At 38.9% G+C, this 19,239-nt stretch overlaps 1 protein-coding gene across 8 annotated transcripts in view; it reads left to right on the forward strand.

Annotated features, from left to right (window-relative positions):
- FOXP1 (forkhead box P1) overlaps positions 1-19,239 on the forward strand; it is a 361,699-nt gene that overhangs the window by 232,881 nt on the left and 109,579 nt on the right. The window contains exon 1 of one of the 8 annotated variants that reach the window (XM_039851683.1): positions 7,374-7,603. The exons of the other annotated variants lie outside the window; for them this stretch is intronic. Within the exon in view, the coding sequence (XP_039707617.1) occupies positions 7,418-7,603 (186 nt within the window). The 5' untranslated portion in view covers positions 7,374-7,417. Of the gene's footprint in view, positions 1-7,373; positions 7,604-19,239 lie in introns of those variants that run through there. 8 annotated transcript variants of the gene reach the window in all.

Below are 19,239 nucleotides of genomic sequence, written 5' to 3' on the forward strand. Positions count from 1 at the left end.
TTTTTGTGTCTTTTCTTCCCTGCCCCCACCTCACCATAAACCATGGCACTTTTCTGACACATGCACAGTGAAGTCCTCCAATCTGAAACTCATTAGCACACAGCATTGGACCCTGTCCAGTGGTTAGAAAATTTCCTGAAGCCTAGAATAACAGCATTTGGTGCAAGCGCCATGGACCAGAAGTGACAATGGGGGTAGTCTCGCCTCCCCTGGCACCATGCCCGGCTGGGAAAGCCAGCTGACCATGCAGCACAGTGAGACAGAGGTCGTGCATATAGGACAGGCTCAAAAGCTTGGTCCTTAGAGAAATATGCTTCTGAAATCACAAGACTATATATTTTTTTCCCTACATGTATTATTTCAGTTGGGCTGGAGGTATTTATCAACATTAGCTACAGGAACATGAAAGTAAGCCATTAGAGAAATAGTATGAAAACCAATTTCTGCGAGGTAGTATTTTTCACTTCTGTAACTATTGGGTATTGCAGAACCCATGGATTTCTTTCATTCATTCATTCATTCATTCATTCATTCCAGCTTTATTCATTGAACCTCTCTATATGTAGGTAATGTGACCAAGATGAAACCCCTTCTCTAGCATTAGAAAATTACACAATTTGCTATGTGTTGGGATAATTTAAGCCAGGTGTTCAAACAGGAAACTGAGTCCTCAAAATACGATGCTAATAATCTTAAATAGCAAACCCTGAAATTGTACTTTGTAGGAGCCAACTACTGTATAGCAAACAAATGGAGGTAAACTCTATTATTATTTCCATTTTACAGATGAAGAAAGTGGGGTATAGAGAACTTAACATGCCCAGAGCCAAACAGCTGATAAGTGACTGAGCTAGGACTCCAGCCGAAGCAGTTTGGCTCAAGAATCTATGTTCTTCCCAATAAATATAAATATAATAATAATAATAATAATAATAATAATAATAATAATAATAATAAAAGAATTGGTGCTCTTAACCAGTACATTCTGCTGCCTCTCACTGAGCTACTGCCTGTGCCTAGCAAACAGGGACAGTGAAAGGAACAGAATCAGAGTTGCTGATGTCTAATGCTTGTCACTAACCACTAGACCACACTGTCTCCTAATTTGGACATATGTTTATGGGCATATTTGAAAAATAGTGCTTGTAATTGAAATATGCACTTTCTAAAGGGAAATGACGCTTGGGAAAGAGAAGAAAGACGGGTATTACTCAAAGCTTGCAGACAACCCTGCAAGTAATTGTCTAAAGGCAGCCGTTGAAATTGAGAAGCAGTTTGGAAAATGTACAGTTTGGGAAATTTGTGTACCGATGTAATTACGGTAGTTGTGAGTTGATGTCATGCCTAGTAACTGTTTTTGTATTGCCTGGGCCTTTGTTACTGAGCTGTGATATCATGAGCAAACTATTATAAACATAGCATGGATATAGCATGCTTGTGTAACAAAAGATTGGGAACTTTTATTAAGTTTGTTTTCCTTGTCATATTGTAAAAATTTATTATGTGTACTGTGTATATTAGAAACAGATTTGGGTAATTCTGTCTAAATGAAGTCATCCCGGCTATTTCCAGACTGTCTGTTTTTGGTTGTGAATAATTTTCATACATCAGATGGTTGTCATATTTAGTCGCTCTCAAAATTTTAAAGAGAACATACCCCATTTTGAACTTTTGGTGGACTTTAGCCGCCTTGCTGTTGAGATTGTTTGAGCTTCAAATTATTGCCCAGTAAAGTGCAGAGACGGAATACTAGTTGTTTCTAAAGGGTCTAGCACTGCTGCCTTCTCATCATAACTTTTCCCCTTTCATCAATAGTACAGATTTTTAACTACTTAAGTAGTAGAGCTTAAAGTTGCCAGGACACAATTGGGCAAAGAGCGCCAGCTCTTGTCCTTTTATGTTACATCCCATTGAAGGAAATTAATAAACATTCAAGCAGACAGAGCCCAGCATTTATTGGTGTTTATGGTAAAATGTGGATTTCGAATGGGTAGTTCTAGAAGTTTGGATGACTCAGTCCTTCTCAGCTATGTTCTTTTAGCTCCTTCTTTTGCTACCAACCTTTTAGAACCTGAATATCCTGCCTGCTGCTTCAACTTTTTGTTTTGTTTTGTTTTAACCAGGCACTTTCCTTCCTAACCTCCTCCAAATCTGGCTTTTCTCTTCGTCATTTTCTGGAATTTCATTGTCACTAGGTTTAGTGGCCATGTCTCATTCTCACCTCAATCTGTCTGACATAATAGCTAACTCATCCTTTGGCTACTCATCTTTTTAGAAATTCCCTTCTTTTAAACTTCTTCCATCCAGTGCCCCCTGGTCTCCATGGCATTCTCTTTCGGCTTCCCAGTTCTCTTACGGAACACAAGTTCATTCCTGTACCAAAGTTCAGTTCCTTTGATTTCTGGTAGCACATTTGTCCTCCTTCCTTGTTCTGGTACCTCTACACCCATGACTCCAAGCCCATTTGCACTCCTCCTTACTGCCTGTCCGTGTCTCTGTCTTAGCTCACCATCATAGCAATTTCAGTTATCTCTAATCCAGCTGATCACTTTTATCTCCAGGCCCTATTAGTCAGAGTTATGAGTCATCACTGACTTATTAATTTCCTTCATCCCCACCACATTATCTGTCATTAGATCTGCCATTTTCCCTTCCAAATAGGTATCTCGTATCCGTTCCTTTCTCTGTGTTTTCCCTGATGCTATCTCGTTCCAGGGTTCAGACCTTCGATTGGCACATGCCTAGATCTTGGCAAAGAACTAGAACCTATCCCCCTCCATTCCCCCAGAATGTATTCTTTTCTTCATGTGTATCTACTACCTACTCCTCTCAGTCTTTTCCTAAATGCCATGTCACTCTGCTATTCAGAAACTTTCAATGGTCCAATCTTACCTACCGTAGCAGGTGCCCCAGATTCAGAATTGTAAATATTGCTTGTTCTATCCCCTGTCATTTAGATGGGAGATCCTGGTGACTAAATTGTGTTTGAGTTTAATTCCGAGAGAATTAGATCTCTGTCTGCTTTCTTCAGAAGGTAACCAAAAGCCACGTGATATGTTATATTTTCTCCTATCTAAATTCTCTGCTATGCTCTCTCATGCTTCATTTTTCATTGGTGCCTATTGCTGCAGCCTGCAGGGTTCCTTCTGATCTCCTCTGGCCATAGGACCCACAGGCCAGGCTCTCCCTGGTTTACACGCGGAAGAGCTGCTTCATCAGACCTAATGAAGCTGCTTTTAATAAGATGTTGAGGAAATTGTCTGCTTTTGTTCTTTATTTGATAGCATAAAGAGATTGTTATTTATTCCAGAAACAGAATTAAGAGTGCAAACCACATAGAGTAGACAGAGCAAAGAGGTTTCATTTGATGTAAGTCGAAAGTGGCTCTGCCTCGGGTGCTGTTTGAAGGATTCTGCAATTGGCATGGCCTCTGTACTGCGGCCATGCCTGAAGAGCCATGTCTGCCATGGGCACTGGAGTTGGGAGTGGTGGTATGTGTGCCTTCTGTTTGCCAGGCTTGACAGGTTTATCTGAAATGGGCTGTGCTAATCGCATACCAGAGTAGAGAAGTACTTGGGATTTTTTGGGGGAAGCCTGATAGATCTTGTGGTAACCATTGAAATATTATCTAAAATTCAACATGTACATTGTGTTTTTCCCTATATCCTTATCTGAGACTGAGCAAATTGCATTCTTATCATGAAACTATACCTCTTTATGGTCAAAAATTAGGAGCGATTTGTCCTTAAAGGCACAGAATCTTGTACACTGGGTCCCCATGCAAACTCAGCAAAGTGGTTGAGAGTTTCGGAGATTTGTGTATCAGAATATTGTGAGAGGAGGCACATCATGATAAATAGTGTGGCCTCTGGTGTCGGGCTGTCAGATGTAAGTCCTTACATTACCCATACTCCTGTGTGACCTTGGAAAAGTAGCTTAACCTCTCTGTATTTTTGTTTTCTCATCTAGAGAATGTGGCTAATTACCTCATCTACCCGAAGGAAGGTTAAATGATTAATGTGTGAAAAGTGCTTGCACAGTGCCTGGGACATAGTAAATTCTCAGAAAAGTTAGCTCTTCTCATAATTATATACATTTCTTTTACAAGGAAAACGACTACCTATTAAATGCCAAGTTATATGTTAATTCACTTGATATCAGCCACTATTCAAATGTATGTTTCAGCAGCATAACAGGGACTATCCTTTTGCTCGTAGTCAATTGGTGGTTAACCACACTTGGTGGGAAGACATTAGGCTCCTCATCTGTAAAATGGGGATGATCACAGTGCCTGTCCTAAGTTGTGATGAAGACTAGCTGATGTAATCACATGTAAGAAGCTTAGAATGGTGCCTGGCACACAACAAAGATTTAATAAATGTTAGTTGCTGTCATCCTCCCTGCTACTATGCATTATCTTGACAAGCACGATTTTCCTAAATATGTCAATTTTGGCATAAATGAGGGTCGTACTGTTGTACAAATTCCATCCTGGGTTCGCTTTTGTCTTGGTTTTCCTAGAATTTTATGAATTAATGCTAAGTTGTTTTAATAGCCAAGTAACTATTCCTTAATCTGATTCTTGAAGCTGTGGCATCCTGCATCCTCGTTTCTTTCAATGAGTTAGTGCATGAGGGAGTGATATATGAATGAATGAATGGATGAATGAATGAATGAAGAGTAAGTCAAACATCTGAGCGAAAAAGAAAGGAAAATTGATACTTCAACTTTAGTTGAAGAGGCTACAGACTGGAACACTTCAAGAACAGACACAGCATTAAAATAATCTAATGTCATTCCTGCCTACATCTTTCATTGGGCTGATGAAATGAATCTTGTCAAGTATGGAGTGAAAATCAGAAAACTCCTGCAGTGTGGTTTGATGCCTAAATGCTCTGTGTTTGCCTTGTACATTTGCTAATCTGTTTAAGGTGTAATATTAATGACACAGGACTTTAATTTATAAGTATAGAAAATTTAAGGAGACTAAACAAAATACAGAATGTATTTGGTGTCAAGATTAAAGTTCAATGAAGCATAGTAAAGATGGAGTAGATTATTAAATAAATTCGGAGGGAAGATGGAAAATATACCTAAATCTCTCATTTTGAAAGGAATTGGTTTACTTGATTATTTGCAACAGTATCACACTCAGGAAAATCCAAGACAAATGAAAGCAAAACAGAATTTAATTGAGCTATTATTTTGCAGACTTTGGCTTGGTTTCAGACACTCTAATCAAATTGCGCTTTGCTCAAATAACTAATGTTAAATGCAGCCTACCAACAGATGTTTAAAAAGAGTCTAATTGGAAAATCTACATCCTGGATTTAGTCTGTCTCGTTGGAGAAAATAGCTACAAATTTATGTTTTCGAGGACGACACCCAATGACAAGCATTTCTAGAAAAGATAAAGTTTTCTTCAAGGATACCCGGTGCTTTGGTGGAATTATCTTGAGTAGTCAAAGGTGGCACTCTGGAAATTAAATTTCTTGGAAATTCTCCAGCTCTGTGCCATATAGAGCTGTACAGAGAAATCTCCTTTATCACATTACGTCACCAGAGTCCTGTTACAGTCCCTGGATCGTGTCAGGGGCCCGTGTGCTGTAATTTATAATGAGCCCTTGCAAGTCATGCAAGGCACATACTGATTGATGACATTTAAAGGTACTGTCAAGGTGGCTAGGTAATGAAGTTGACCTTCCTCCACCGTTTTCTCAGTTTCAAGTTTGTATATATAAAGAAACTATTTCACCTGCCATATTTGCTTGGAATTTTTCATTAAATCTACAAAAGGAATTTGGCTTAATAGTTAACTCTTTTCTTCCTTTAGACCAGGGGTCAGCAAACTTCTGTAAGCAAACTTACCAGAAGTAAAGGGCCAGACAGTGAATATTTTTGGTCCTGCAAGCCACTCATCTCTCTGTGGCAATATTTGCTCTGCTGTTGTCATGCAAGAGCAACAACGGACAATACATCGATGACTGAATATGCCATATTTCAATAGAAATTCATTTGTGGACACTGAAATTTGAATTTCATGTGATTTTCACATCACGAAATACTCTTCTTTTGATTTTTTTTTTTCCTCTACTGTTCAAAAAAATAAAAACAATTCTTAAGTCAAGGGCCATACAAACACAGACTGTGGACCAGATTTGGGCTATGGTTTTCTGACCTCTGCTTTAGAAGACTGGATGTGATCCTGCAGGGTATTCATTGTACGAAGTTGCCTAAATAAGGGGCTAGTGAGGACTGAAATCTCGCCGTCATTTACCAAGCCCTGCACCCTGGCATGGGACTGGGGCAGTGTCTGCTTGGGGAAAGAGGTACCTCTTTTGAATTTGCACAGAAGAGCCACCCAACACCCAGCTTTCCTTCCTTTCTTCTTGGTCTAGTCTGACATCTTTCTATACATTGTGGTAGGTGTAATGATGAAAGCAGTAATTTTTTGAGATTCAGGAAAATGGACTTAGCTGGCAGGGCCTTAGCTAGCCTTCACCTCGTGCTCGTGTGAAATTGAGGAAAACACTCTGTCAAGACATCTTATTCTAGTTTGTCAGAGTAGTTTCATAATAGACCTTACTTTATTACATTAAAGCACTTTACTGTCATTTGCCAAAAAAAGTATCTTATACATATGTAGATACTTTATATAGATAGTTAAGGAGATCGAGGATGTCTGTGGTGTGAATGGCTCCCCCTTGGATCCAGAGGTAGTGTGACTCCTCCCCCGTGGAGCCCTCCTGCAATACTTCCTCATATGCTAATGAGTTTTCCTCCATTACTTGCATTTTGAATCCAGGCATGTCTATTTCGGTGAAGTGACTTACCTCTGTAAGCCTCAGTTTCTTATCTACAAAAAAATTAGTTCCTGGTTCTCAACCCTGGAGGCACATCGGAATTAATATAATTTTTATCATCATCAAGATCTAGGTCTCAGAGCTTTTTAAAATCATAGGTAGATTCCTGAACTCTATCTGCTGAACTCTATCCTGGGCTACGGCCTAAGCACGGGTATGTTGAGAAGCCTTCATAAGTGCTTTTTTAGGTACTCCTATAGCTGAACACCACTTGTCAAGGTGACAGCTAAGTTTCTTTCCAACTTGAAATCTCAGGGTCTCTTTCATTCTGTTTACCCTCATTTCTTTGTTCCCCAGCCTCTTCCTACAGTAGTAGAAATAAACTCTCAGATTTATCTGAACCACTGTGAGTGATGTTAGGGAATCCTTGATCAGGAATCTTGGCTTTCGGCCTTGGGTAATTTGCCCAGGAGGTAGCACCGAATGTACTATGTAAGAATTGGGTAGGTCACCCACCCTATTAACCTTGAAGTCCACTTGAGAAGTCCAGGGAGTGAAGATAAAGAAGGATAATCAGTTGGTGTCATAGTGAAGGTCTAGCTGGGGTTTAAAATATGCAGCTTATCTCCTTTTCTCTACATAATTGTGCATTTCTGCTTTTAATGGACCTAGAGACCACATTTTTTATGATATGTGCCCATTTTTACGATATTTCCAGGCCAGCCCAAAATTGGAAATACTGTAAGTCTCACAAGATCACTAACTTGATTTTCTACCAGAATCATTTGGATGCCTTTCAGGTAAGTGTTGAAATTGGCCCACATCTCAGAGTCGCACCTGGTTTCTAGGAGTTTAGAGCATACCTCATTCAGGAACTTGAAAGTTACTTAAAATGGAGAGTCTGTATATATCCAGGGCCTTTCTTCTGTCACCGTTTTATAAACAAATATCTGCTCTGCTCATTTTACAAAATATGGGAAGAAAAAAAAATTACCAGTGTGGAACCAGAAAGACAAACTGGATGTCTAACACCTCTTTACCTGTATTTCCATATCCGAGTCTTACTTGACTTTTTAAAAATAGAAGCCTCATCATTCTGCAACTGTTTGGGAATTTTTGGACTGTTAATTGATGAAGGCAAAACAGTTTTATAGCAGCATGGTCCATGAAGTCCACAAGGCATTTAGGGCAATTATTTTTTAAGGTAACACCAGCTACGTGAGGCCTGAATACCCACCATCTAACAGCAAGTAGCCAATCTGACTTTTTATTTTTTAACACAATTTACCAATTGGAATTCTACAAAAGAGAGATTATATTTTTTGACTTATGAACAGCAGGTCAGACATTTCAAAGCAAATTTAGAGAGCAGTAATTTAAAAAATGTACACAGATGAATTTGAAGATAAATATTTCACTGCCTACACAGCTCTATTTAGAATACTGGCTTTGGAATGTATTCCAGGAGCCTTACCATTTTGCATGACATGGTGTCAGTTCATGCACAATATATTAATGCTTAATTGAAGATAATATAACTGCAGATCAAAGGGATAATTAACAGGCTTGCAGAAACCCTTATGTAGATCAGGATTTTGACTAATAGAAGTCTGGACAAAACTGGTTTATAAAAGGATTCTGAGACCAGCTGAGCCTTCATCTGTCTGCTCAGCTGATGGTGACAACAGCTGGAGCTGCTATCAGGGTGGATGGATAAGGATTGCTCTCACCTCCAGCATTCATCACTACCCCCTTTGAAACCAATGCTTCCTTGGTTTGGCTCCCGTTGGCCCTTGGAGCTGCTGGATTGTAGAACTCTTGAATATTTCATTGTCTAGAAAGAGGGGTTAGTTTCCATCTCCATGACTCCAGGACCTTTAACTTGTGTATGAAGCGTGTGAGCTGAGAACAGGCCTTAGAACAAAGTTTGGCAAAAAAAGGCCCATGGGCCGAATACCACAGCCTGTTTTTGCAGGACCTGCAAGCCATATACATTTTTAAATGGTTGAAAAAAAAAAAAATCCAAAGAAGAATCATAGTTCGTGAAACATGAAAATTATACAAAATGAACATTTTAGTGTCCACAAATAAAGTTTTATTGGAATAGAGCCAGTCATCTGTTTTGTTGGTTGTGGCCGCTTTCAATAGATTTGAGTAGTTACATATCCTGCAAAACCCTAAAATACTTACTATCCAGCCTTTTACAGAAAAAAGTTTCCTGATTTCTGGTTTAGAAGTTTAGGTTTGAATTCAGGACATCTTTGGGAGGAGAAGCTTGGACATCTAACGGCTTACTCATTTTATAGAGAAAAATAGATGAAACAAGAAGATAATTTTTTTACCTAATGTTGGAAAAAAGCAAGGCAGGGTCTCGAGGGAAACTGATAGAGAACAAAGTCTTTGGGAGCCAAGACTATAGTGTTCTCATGAGAAGAGTATTGATGTTTATCATCATCATCATCATCATCAAGATCTGCCTCTTTTTTATCTTTATTAATATAATTATATTCATCAAGATCTAGGATTCATTTCGTATTAGAATTTGGTGGAAATGACATAGCAATTCTGTCTGACAGCAAGGCCTCTAGAAAGTAAATGTGAGAGTGGACTAAAGGGTTAAGTGATTCATTTAATTTACCCATCTATTCATGCATCCATTCATATTAGCATTTCTTATTTAACTATTGTGTACTAGACCCTGCTTAATACTGGAGTACAGAATTGAATATTTCTTAGTCCTTATGTCAGAATTGAAACTGCAGAGAGAGAATTAAAATATGAAGTAGAAAATGCACTAATAGGTGTGAATATGAGGAACAATGGGAACATAAAGGAACCGAGTACTTGAAATGTGACTAGTGCAGTTGAGGAACTGAATTTTTAAGTTCTATTTACTTTAAATAATTTAAATTTAAGTAGCCACATGTGGCTAGTGGCTACCATTTTGGACAATGCAAAGAGAGGACATTTTCATTATAGAAAGTCCTGTTGGACAATGCTATTCTAGAATGTTCTTTTGCTTTTAAAACATTTCGGTAAATATTTTCTCCTGACGAAAGATCTAGTCTCTTTTAATGTGGCTTCTTCATACATCTCCAGAGTGCATCTCTCTAACTCCTTGCCACTTATTACATCTTCTACATCCTTCTTTTACTGCATTGCTGTCATTACAGGACACTATAGCAGTAATCTGGGACATCTAGTGCCTGGGGGCTTCCATTTTCCCTCCAAATAAGGAAAAACTCCAAAGACCTGGAAGCTTCGTTGAAGAAAACCAAGCCAAACTCCCTCCCCCACAGTGAACCGCAAGACCCTTTGAAAACATGATTATTTTTGTTTGTGTAAACTTAAGATGGAAATAAGAACTTCAAAAGAGCATTTGAAAAAGACCCTTCTCACCAAAAAGCTTAAATCATTTCCTCTGAAAGTTTCCTTCTATCGAAGGTTCACTTTGGTCCCATAGACCAGCCGCCTCCTTCCTTCAGTCTGAGGGGGAGGACCGTGACCTTGAGTTTCCATTGATACCGCGCTGGGGTCCCATCAGGGTCCTTGTTCTTTCCTTCTCTCTCAGGGGCAGAGACTGGCACTCTCTGTTGGCTTTTGTAAAAGCCAAATCTTTGAACTTTATTTTTTGCTTCCAAATCCTTTTCATAACTGTGCTTCTCACACCTGCCCCACCTGTCCACTCTCAGGAGGAATTTGTGCAGTTATTTTCATCTGTCTTTATAGTTACCAGTGTGCAAAGAGGACCAGGGAGTACTCTTATTTCCTTGTAATTTTTACTTTTCTTGGGCCTTGATGTGTTGGGAAGAGAAGCTTGGATTTTAAAGTTGTCTTTTGATGAGGTCTTCTAGTTGGAGTTAACTTGTTTCTCTTGGGGACTAAGTAATTTGTTATTCTTCATTGCCCTGTTCCCCTTTCTCCCAAGGGTGGTTCTCTTCACACCTGCAGGAGACTTGTTCTTTCACTTCTGTATTATCACATTATTTACTGCATTTATGAAAAAAGGGGAAAATGTTTTCTAAAAGCCATAATGACAACTTTGACATAAGCAAGGCAGTAATGTTTTGTTAAAAAGTGTGGAATTTTCTAAGAAAAGGTGAAAGAAGCTTAGGAAATGAAATTTACTGAAAATAGGAATTTTGAGATTTACATTAGCATGGGAGAAGAATGAGGGAAGCAAGAAATTGATTCTCCACTAGGGATTGTAAACTGATGGTCTACTGGCTAAACTCTTTTGCACACAGTTTTTCACATTTTGTGGAATTAGTTGCAAAGGTTAAAACATCTGGAATTTTCCAGTTAAAATTTCTTTTCCAATTTATCCTAAAATTTTTTTTTTTTTTTTTTTTTTTTTTTTTTGTAGAAGCTCAAAGAACATTCCTATATAGCAACAGTTTTCTGGAGCTCAGAAATGTGCTCCTTTCCACTTTGCCGTGGACTTCAAAGAAACTGCTATACTCATTTCAGTTACCTGCTTGATCAGTCTGCTGTCAGTCTGAACCGGACTGATTCAGTCTGCTATCAATCCCTCTAGGTGGCCCAAAGCTTCATTAACAGTCTACCTAAGAGTCAGAAGGGCATCAGTGTTCTGTGACAAGCCAACTGGAGCCCAGGGATTTTGGAATTGTGGATTCTTGGAGTTCTGTGCATCCTGATTGTATATTTGATGTCTTCTTTAACTGGTTACCCATGTGAAAATTGGGCCTCAGCTTTCTTAATTAATTAAGTCTCTGTGCAGTGGTTGCTCCCATGTGGCAAGGATGGGGCTGGAGGTCTGTGTTCCTGCAGGAGGAAAGTACCAAATGAGACCCGTTTTCTCTTACGAGGTTCGGATACCCTATTAGTTACTCCAAAACTTAGTGTCTTAAAGCAACAGCGTTAACTTTTATTGTTTCACACATTTTCTGCAGGCCAGAAATATGGAGAAATATGGAAGTAAGTTAGCTGGGTGGTTCTGGCTCATAGTCTCATGAAATTGCAGTTAACATGTGAGGCAGGGCTTGACTGGAACTAGAGGATCCACTCCCCAGATGGCTTGCTCACAAGGTTTTCAGCAGAAGGCCTCAGTTCTTCATGGTGAGGACCTCTCCATAGGTTGTTTGAGAATCTCATAAGATGGCAGCTGGCTTTCACTAGAGTGATCCAAGTCTTTTCTGACCTAGCTTTAGAAATCATATACTATTCTATCTGTCATATTTATTGGTCACGCAGACCAATAAACGAAGACTAAACGACATATATAATCATAAAAAAAAAAAAAAAAAAAAAAAGGAGATTGGGTTCCACCAATACCAACCTCCTCATTAGCCCTACTAAGAGTCACTGCATGAGTGAGCCAGTGTAGCATCTTATAATGTCACAATCTCTCAGCTGTGTTGAACAGAAAAACAAAGTTAAAGGCAAACATGTGGCCTGAGCACTGGTACACTGTTGGTTCATGGTCATTGGCCAAAGTATTGTTCACCTCACTAAAAGATTTTTCTGTGACCGATAAGAAGGAGATATTGACAAAAGAAGAGATGACTTGCACCAAGATCTTTGATGAACTAGATTCTCGAATTCTCCAAATTTTCTCCAGTCTTTCCCCCTTGAACATTGAGAGATTCCATTTTCTCAAAGCTGTGAGACCTTAGAAGATAATCACAAAGTGATTGTAAGGTTAAATAAGTAGTTTAGTATTTCCGTCGAACTGCTTCTCCAGTGTTTCAATCTTTGACAGTTTTGGAGTGGTTTTGTCACTGCTGCGTCCAGTTCAGTAGTCACACAGAAGGTTAAAAGATCAGGTCTCTTCAGAGACTTGAATAGACTGTTCATGAGATTCCCTGTTCATTATCTGACAAATTATTGGTGGCTGCATTGGCCCAGACACTCTACCGGGGCCTAAGGTGAGCAGCAGACCAGGCAGATGTCAAGTGATAATGAAAGCTAATAAGAAAGCAACGCTGGTTAATATATAGACAGTAGTGATGAGATTCTCATGTTAGATTGGCTGGGTAGGGAAGACCTTCCTGGGGAAGTGACCTTTGAGTAGAAACCTCGATTGAGTGAGGGATTGAGTCTCGAAAGTATCTAGGGGAAGAATATTTCAGAGTGGGGGAACAGCAGGTGGAAAAGCCCTCAGACAGAAACTAACTCTCTGTGCTTCCACGCTTCATTGAGGCTCCATCCGTTTCCCAGCACCAAGGTTCTCTCACCACCGTACTGCTTGTGGATTGAAATTTGTTTTGCTCTCTTGACCACAGTCTTATAGTCCAGCTTAGCCCTCTTCTCAAAAGAAATACTTGTGCGTGCTGAACAAGATTCACATGGGAAGCACATTATGCTGTGGCGATTCTATGTGTATTTCCCCTTTTTCTCCCCACAGAGATTTTTACAAAACCATGTATGCAAACAGTATTTGTGTTTGTTTCACTTGAGTTGCTTTTGCATAATGTAACAAGCCCATGATTTCACATGTACAGTAATTCATAGAAAGTGATAGTCATCTTGCTTAGACACCTTAGTTCTCAAAACTAGATTGCTAAATATAGTACCTTCTCAGACCCACATACGGTACCATAAAAAAAAGAAAAAATAAAGGTCAAAGTTTCCCCACCCACGAATTTGGCTATAAAAAACAGCAAAGCAGGGTTTTTCTGAACTTGAATCAGTAAAATTTTAATTTAAATAGTATCCTGTTTTGACAAAGTGCTAAACCACAGAAGTCTCAGAAAGACACTATTAAGCTTTTGTCAGTACCTGCTGGCATCTCTCAACAGGAAACTTTGGATGGCTTTTGTTGTCGTTTTGTGATGCACTGACAAGGAATGCATGCCCATATTTGTTGCATCCGGGAAATGGTCAGAATAGCTCTGGCGAGGCCTGATTGTGTTTACATTGACTTTAATATGTTGCATAGCCCTATGCCAGACAACACCTGTATTGTTTCTTTTGTTCAAATAACCAATATTAGGTTTCTCACTTTGCTAAGCTCGCTTCCAGAATGAAACACAGTACGATTTACATGATCTCTATCCCAAGACTCACCCAGCGAAGAATTGAGCCTGCAGCTCTTTGCTACCTTGCTCTTAAGCTCTCATCAGTCGTTCAGTTCAGCTGCATGAAGCCTGCGCCATTCTCCAATGGCCTGGACGCTCCCAAAGGTCTTCTGAGAGCTCTTTGTTGAAATTCATTTCTGCTCTCGTTCATCTCACTTTGTTGCATGTTGTATAGTAAGTTGCATTTTACTGTAAAGGTGACTGCATTTTCCTTATGGGGCCTTCAGGGTAAACAGCCGTTAGTTTCCATCTGTGAACACACATGTAGCTTATGTTTGCGTAGGGTATCCGGTACTTACGAAGTCATTATTTTTCTTTAATGTTCATGCTCCATGGTTCTGCATAGATAGAATCTATGCCCCAGTGCCAGACGGAGAGTTAGCCTGCAATTCCAGCTGAATGTGTTACAATTGAAAGTAGGATGCAGTGGAAGCAAGTGATGGATCAAACAAATAGCTTTTAATTTTACCTAAATTGGTTTTCTACTTTGCTCTGCAGAAGTTTGCAGCGCAGGGTCACATTAGATGTCTCTCACGGTTTGGAAGAGAGGCATTCTTGAAAAGCGTCTGGCCAGACAGAACTCCGAATTTCAATCCTTGCCGGTCATTGACTGACTTGGAGAGATTGGAGATGGTTTCTTTAGCCTGGGATTGCAGCCCTTATCTCCGGACCAGCCAGAGACACTGGCAGTTAGAAAAGGGAACAACTATTCCAGATTCTCCAAGGATAAAGTTAGCATGACATTTGTTAAATGAGTCCCCCCGCCCCCCAGCCCCACACACACACTTTTTTCTCAGTAATTGCATAATAATGACATTGGTATATATTGCCTTGTCTCATAACAGAGAATTAGATTTTTTTTTCGGCAAGGCTCACAGATCTATTTAATATGGAATTAACTAGCAATCCTGGATGGATAAACTAACTAGTACTGGAGGGGTACAATCAGAGAGGACAGAGCTCCCTTTGTGCCCCTTTGCCAAATGACAAAAGATGGGAGAGGCCAACTGCAACATGAGACACTGCTTTCAGGTGTCAAAACAATTATGAAAGATTTCAATCTGATATTTTTAGTTCAAATTCTAGAATTGTTGGCCATGTAGTCAAGAGAATTAGTCCAGGCTTTAGGGACGCAGGGAACCATGTCTGAATCCGGACCTGCCATTGTGACCTTAGGCAACATATTTAACTTTTTACTTTTTTGTATGTCTATTAAATGGCTATAAATGATACCCACCTTACAAACTTAAAGTAAGGACCAAATGAGAAGTGGAACATAAAACATCCAACCAGAGACACCAGCATGTGACACATAACAAAAGATACCAATAATGTTATGAGAACTTGATGGAATTGTTTATGATGACTTTAAAATACCAAGTTAATTTTAATAATCATTATTAAAAATATAAAGCCACAGAACCTCACTAATTTTTGGCTAGAATTTCATGATAATAGGAGAATAAATGAAATTTGGGGATGCCGAATATTAATAAGGTGAAGTAAAAAAATTAAATAGAAGGAAAAAAAGTAGCTCTGAGCTGTTGACAAGCTGAACAGAAAGCACAACAGCATAGAAACGAGTGGATTTTTACAAGATCATTTAATAAAATAAACAGGCACTAATGGAGAACAGCTTTTCATGTACAAATCCATATTTTTTAAAAATAATTAATTTTTAAAACTTATTTTATGAAGGAGAAATCAAAGCCTTTTAAAAGATTACCATTATTTAAGGAGAGGTTAATCTGTTGAAAACCTCTCCTGTCAAAATGTCCTGGTCTCGGAAGATGATTTCAATCAGCATAGTTTACACAGTGGACATTGTAAAATAGGCCACCAGAAGACAGAATGTATTTCCCTAAAACATATGGATTACAATAAAATACTTGCTAGCCGATTTTGTAAATTATTTATTGTCAGACTTTATGATGTTATGATGGTCACAGTTTGGGAAATTGGACCTAGAATAAAAAAGAGAAACTTTAATGTCAAATTCAGGAAAAAGGGAGAAATAGACCCAAGAGTGAGGAACCAGTGCAGCGTTTGTGGAAAAGGACAGTAAAAGAATTTTGAGTGGAAACCCATTGGACCAAGAAGTCTAGTCTTTCATCATGAGACCTCGGGGGAAATTTTTTTTTTTTTTTTTAGATGATGAAAATATCTTAAAGAAATTCCCAGGGCTATGAGTAGAAGACACTTTATCAATTTTTAAAGTGATGTTGCAAGCCTACCTGATAAGAAACTTGTAAATTTGGGTGATCGAAAGAAAAATGCACGTGTGCTGAATTGAAACCTAGTGATTGATGCGTGGCTGGGACAGTTTACGTATAATTGGGTTGACTTGGGGAATCCCTCCCAGAATGGCATTATATGAACCAAGATTTGCAACTGCCATCATGTGCTTTGTAATTGGTGTTTCCCTCTTGCTATACTTTTCAAGGTTGATTGGCAGTATTAATATATAACTACTTCCTAATTTCCTTGTGGAAAGAGTTACCTGTATTAATCAGAACCTTTCCACATGCAAATGTCAAAACCCAACTTAGACTGGCTGGTGAGTGGGTGAAAAGTCTGTTGGTTCACAGAACTTCAAAGTTCAAGGGTTAGCCTGGCCTCAGACACAGAGGGGACTGGGCACTCAAATAATATCATCAGAACTTGGCCTTGCTACATTTTTTATTCAGCTGCTTTTTGGTGTTAGCTTTATTCTTTGTCAGATCCTCCCTTTCCTGAGGCAAGATGGTCTCTGAGAGCCCCCGATTCACATACTTATAGTTGTACAAATCCTGCAGAAGAGAGAGCACCTCACCCAGTAATTCCAACCAGTCTGAATTTGACAGAATGATTTGAACCATCAATGCCTGAACTAATCGCTGTGGACAAGGGGATGGGAATCTGCTGAATGGCTGAGATTGGGCCACGTGCCCACCTCCAGATTCCCCTGGTTAGAATTGGATCTATTAAAACCACGTAGGTGCAGAATAAGTAAGGAGTAAATTGTCGTACCTCCGTTTTCCTTTTAGAAGATGATGGAGTAAATAGATGCTGTATAGACAGCTTATTCCTCATCCTCTTGAAGAGAGTCAAGTGTGCCAAATTGTTAGTATAAAGCCAGTCAGCAAGTTTAGTAAAAAAAATCAACTCCATAAGAGTTGGTACAACTTGACATTTAATCTCAACCCTCTGACTTATCTGCTTGTAAATCTTAGGAGAGCAATGGAAATACATTTTCCAAGACTCAGTTTCCTCATCAGAAACCAAATACAGTTGGCCTAGAATATTTCTGCAAGTCCCATGTTGCTGGAAAAAAGTCTGTATTTCAAACTTTTAATTCATCTTTGTAGTGGTTTTCAAATTATGCTCATTTCATAGACTTATGATATGTTCTAGACAATCGACATTGTCTGATAGAATTTTCTACGGTTGACGCATATGACTGAAGAACTATTACAATTAATTTAAACATAGTCACATGTAACTAGTGTCTACCCTATTGGACAGCTCAGCTCAAATAGAGTTACGTGGATTTTAGCGAGCGGCAGTGGAAGATGACTTAATTCTTGGCATCCTGTGCCTTTGGTAAGTTAATAATTCAGTATATTTTTCACTCATAATTTACAGTTAAAATAAAAAGCACTGCTGATTCCAACAAGTACAGAAAGACTACTGTCTCTGTACATATCCCCTAACCAGAAAAAAGTGTCGTGTTAGAGGTTGATTATTGTAGTTTTTGTGGTTCGTGTATCTGCCCTGCCGGGTTATATGAGGCAATGGAAAGAATAGGAGTCAGAAGTTTTGGGTTCTGGTGTCGGTTCTGCCAGTAACTACTCAGATGTATGACCTTTGGCTAGTCATTTTTCTTTCCTGGGCATGAGTTTTCTTATCTGGAAAATGAGGGGGTGGGATTAAAATGATCTCTAAATCTATGCCAGATCTAAGTTTCTATGATTCTAAGACTTTTTCTTCATTCTCATGGCCAAAATAGTGACTGAGAGTTTAGTTTCTCTTTATGTAGTCGCTGAGTGTAAGTGCAGGTGATTGAAAGGTCTGGGGAGATACCTTGGACCATTTCTACGTATGAATTGTGGAGTGTTGTAACACTTTTCAAATTCCCATTGGATCCGAAAGATCCCTGTGGAAAGGAAAGTCAAGTGCTGCTTCAGTATTGCTTAGTGTTCTAATCCCAGATAAATCTGGGAAAAAATGAATAACAGGTAGCATTAAGCAATGCGTACTTAATTTAAAAGTTAGTTTAGTCTGAGGTGGCCTTGTTAGGCTACTTCATGTCGAAAGTGGAAATAAAGGCTTTGGACAGGGTATGGGTAAGATGGGCCAACCGTGAAGAATATTGAGTGAGGAACAAAGAAGAAGGGTTGTTAGCATAAGTGAGCTTGAACAATTAGTTCATCAAATAAAACCGTAACTACTGTTCCTTGGTGTAAGACTGAAGAAGAAAATTCAAAGATGAGAAGCCTTTTTTGGTACCCAGGGAAGTTAGGGTTAAGGAAGGATGTTTGAAGTGACTTCATCTGTAGAAGGTTGGATTTTGAAGGAGGAGATGAATCACAAATGAGGAGAAAGAGGAAGGAAAGAACATTGGCCAGATTTGCAAGAGCAGGTAGGAGGATTTGAAGTGTTTAAAGGACAGTATGGTAGGATGTGTCAAACCAGTACAGAGGGAGAGAGGCATCATCTGGGGCTGAATAGAAACAAGATATTTATTTGGTGATTTAATTTTGATGTTCAGAAATGACATGCGCTAATTGTGCTGTTATTGTGCGATAAGTCATCTGAGTTAAAACATGTATTGATGTCATGCTAGTGAATTCTCATTGTAAATAAAAGTTCCTATATCCTGTCTCCATAAGATCGTTTAGACATGGTTGCATCTTGTAGCTTTATTTTTATTTTTTAACTGGCTATCTTTATGTATGGGAACAGTCATCTCCAGAGATTCATTTTCATTTCAAAAAACTTCCAAAGGTGTTAATTGCATTTTTCAAAACTCTTATGTAATTATTTAAAATTATTCTACCGGCACCATAAATCAGAACTTTTCCCATTATATTGCCGAGGAACATTTATGACCTGTTTAGACAGTTTTGATTTATAGGTTTAGGAAACAAGAATATAGAAACCATTGCCAGGTTTTAATTTGGAAATTTTTTTAGCCACGTCTGTTTCTTCAGAGAGAAGAAAAAAAGCCAGTAGGAGAGGTGATTGGGAAGGTGTGTTTCATACTAGTGAGATGCAAGAAAAAGAGGTGCAAGACCCAACTTGGGGGTCCTGCCCTAAAATGAGCAATTAGTGTGTCTTTCACATGTAGTTTAATCTTTCTAGGCATTATAGTTAAATGTTGGTTCCAGGTAACAGGTGCCTAATTCTGAGTGGGT

Source organism: Pteropus medius, unplaced genomic scaffold (assembly GCF_902729225.1).
Source record: "Pteropus medius unplaced genomic scaffold, Ma_sr-lr_union100, whole genome shotgun sequence".
Lineage (NCBI taxonomy): Eukaryota > Metazoa > Chordata > Mammalia > Chiroptera > Pteropodidae > Pteropus > Pteropus medius.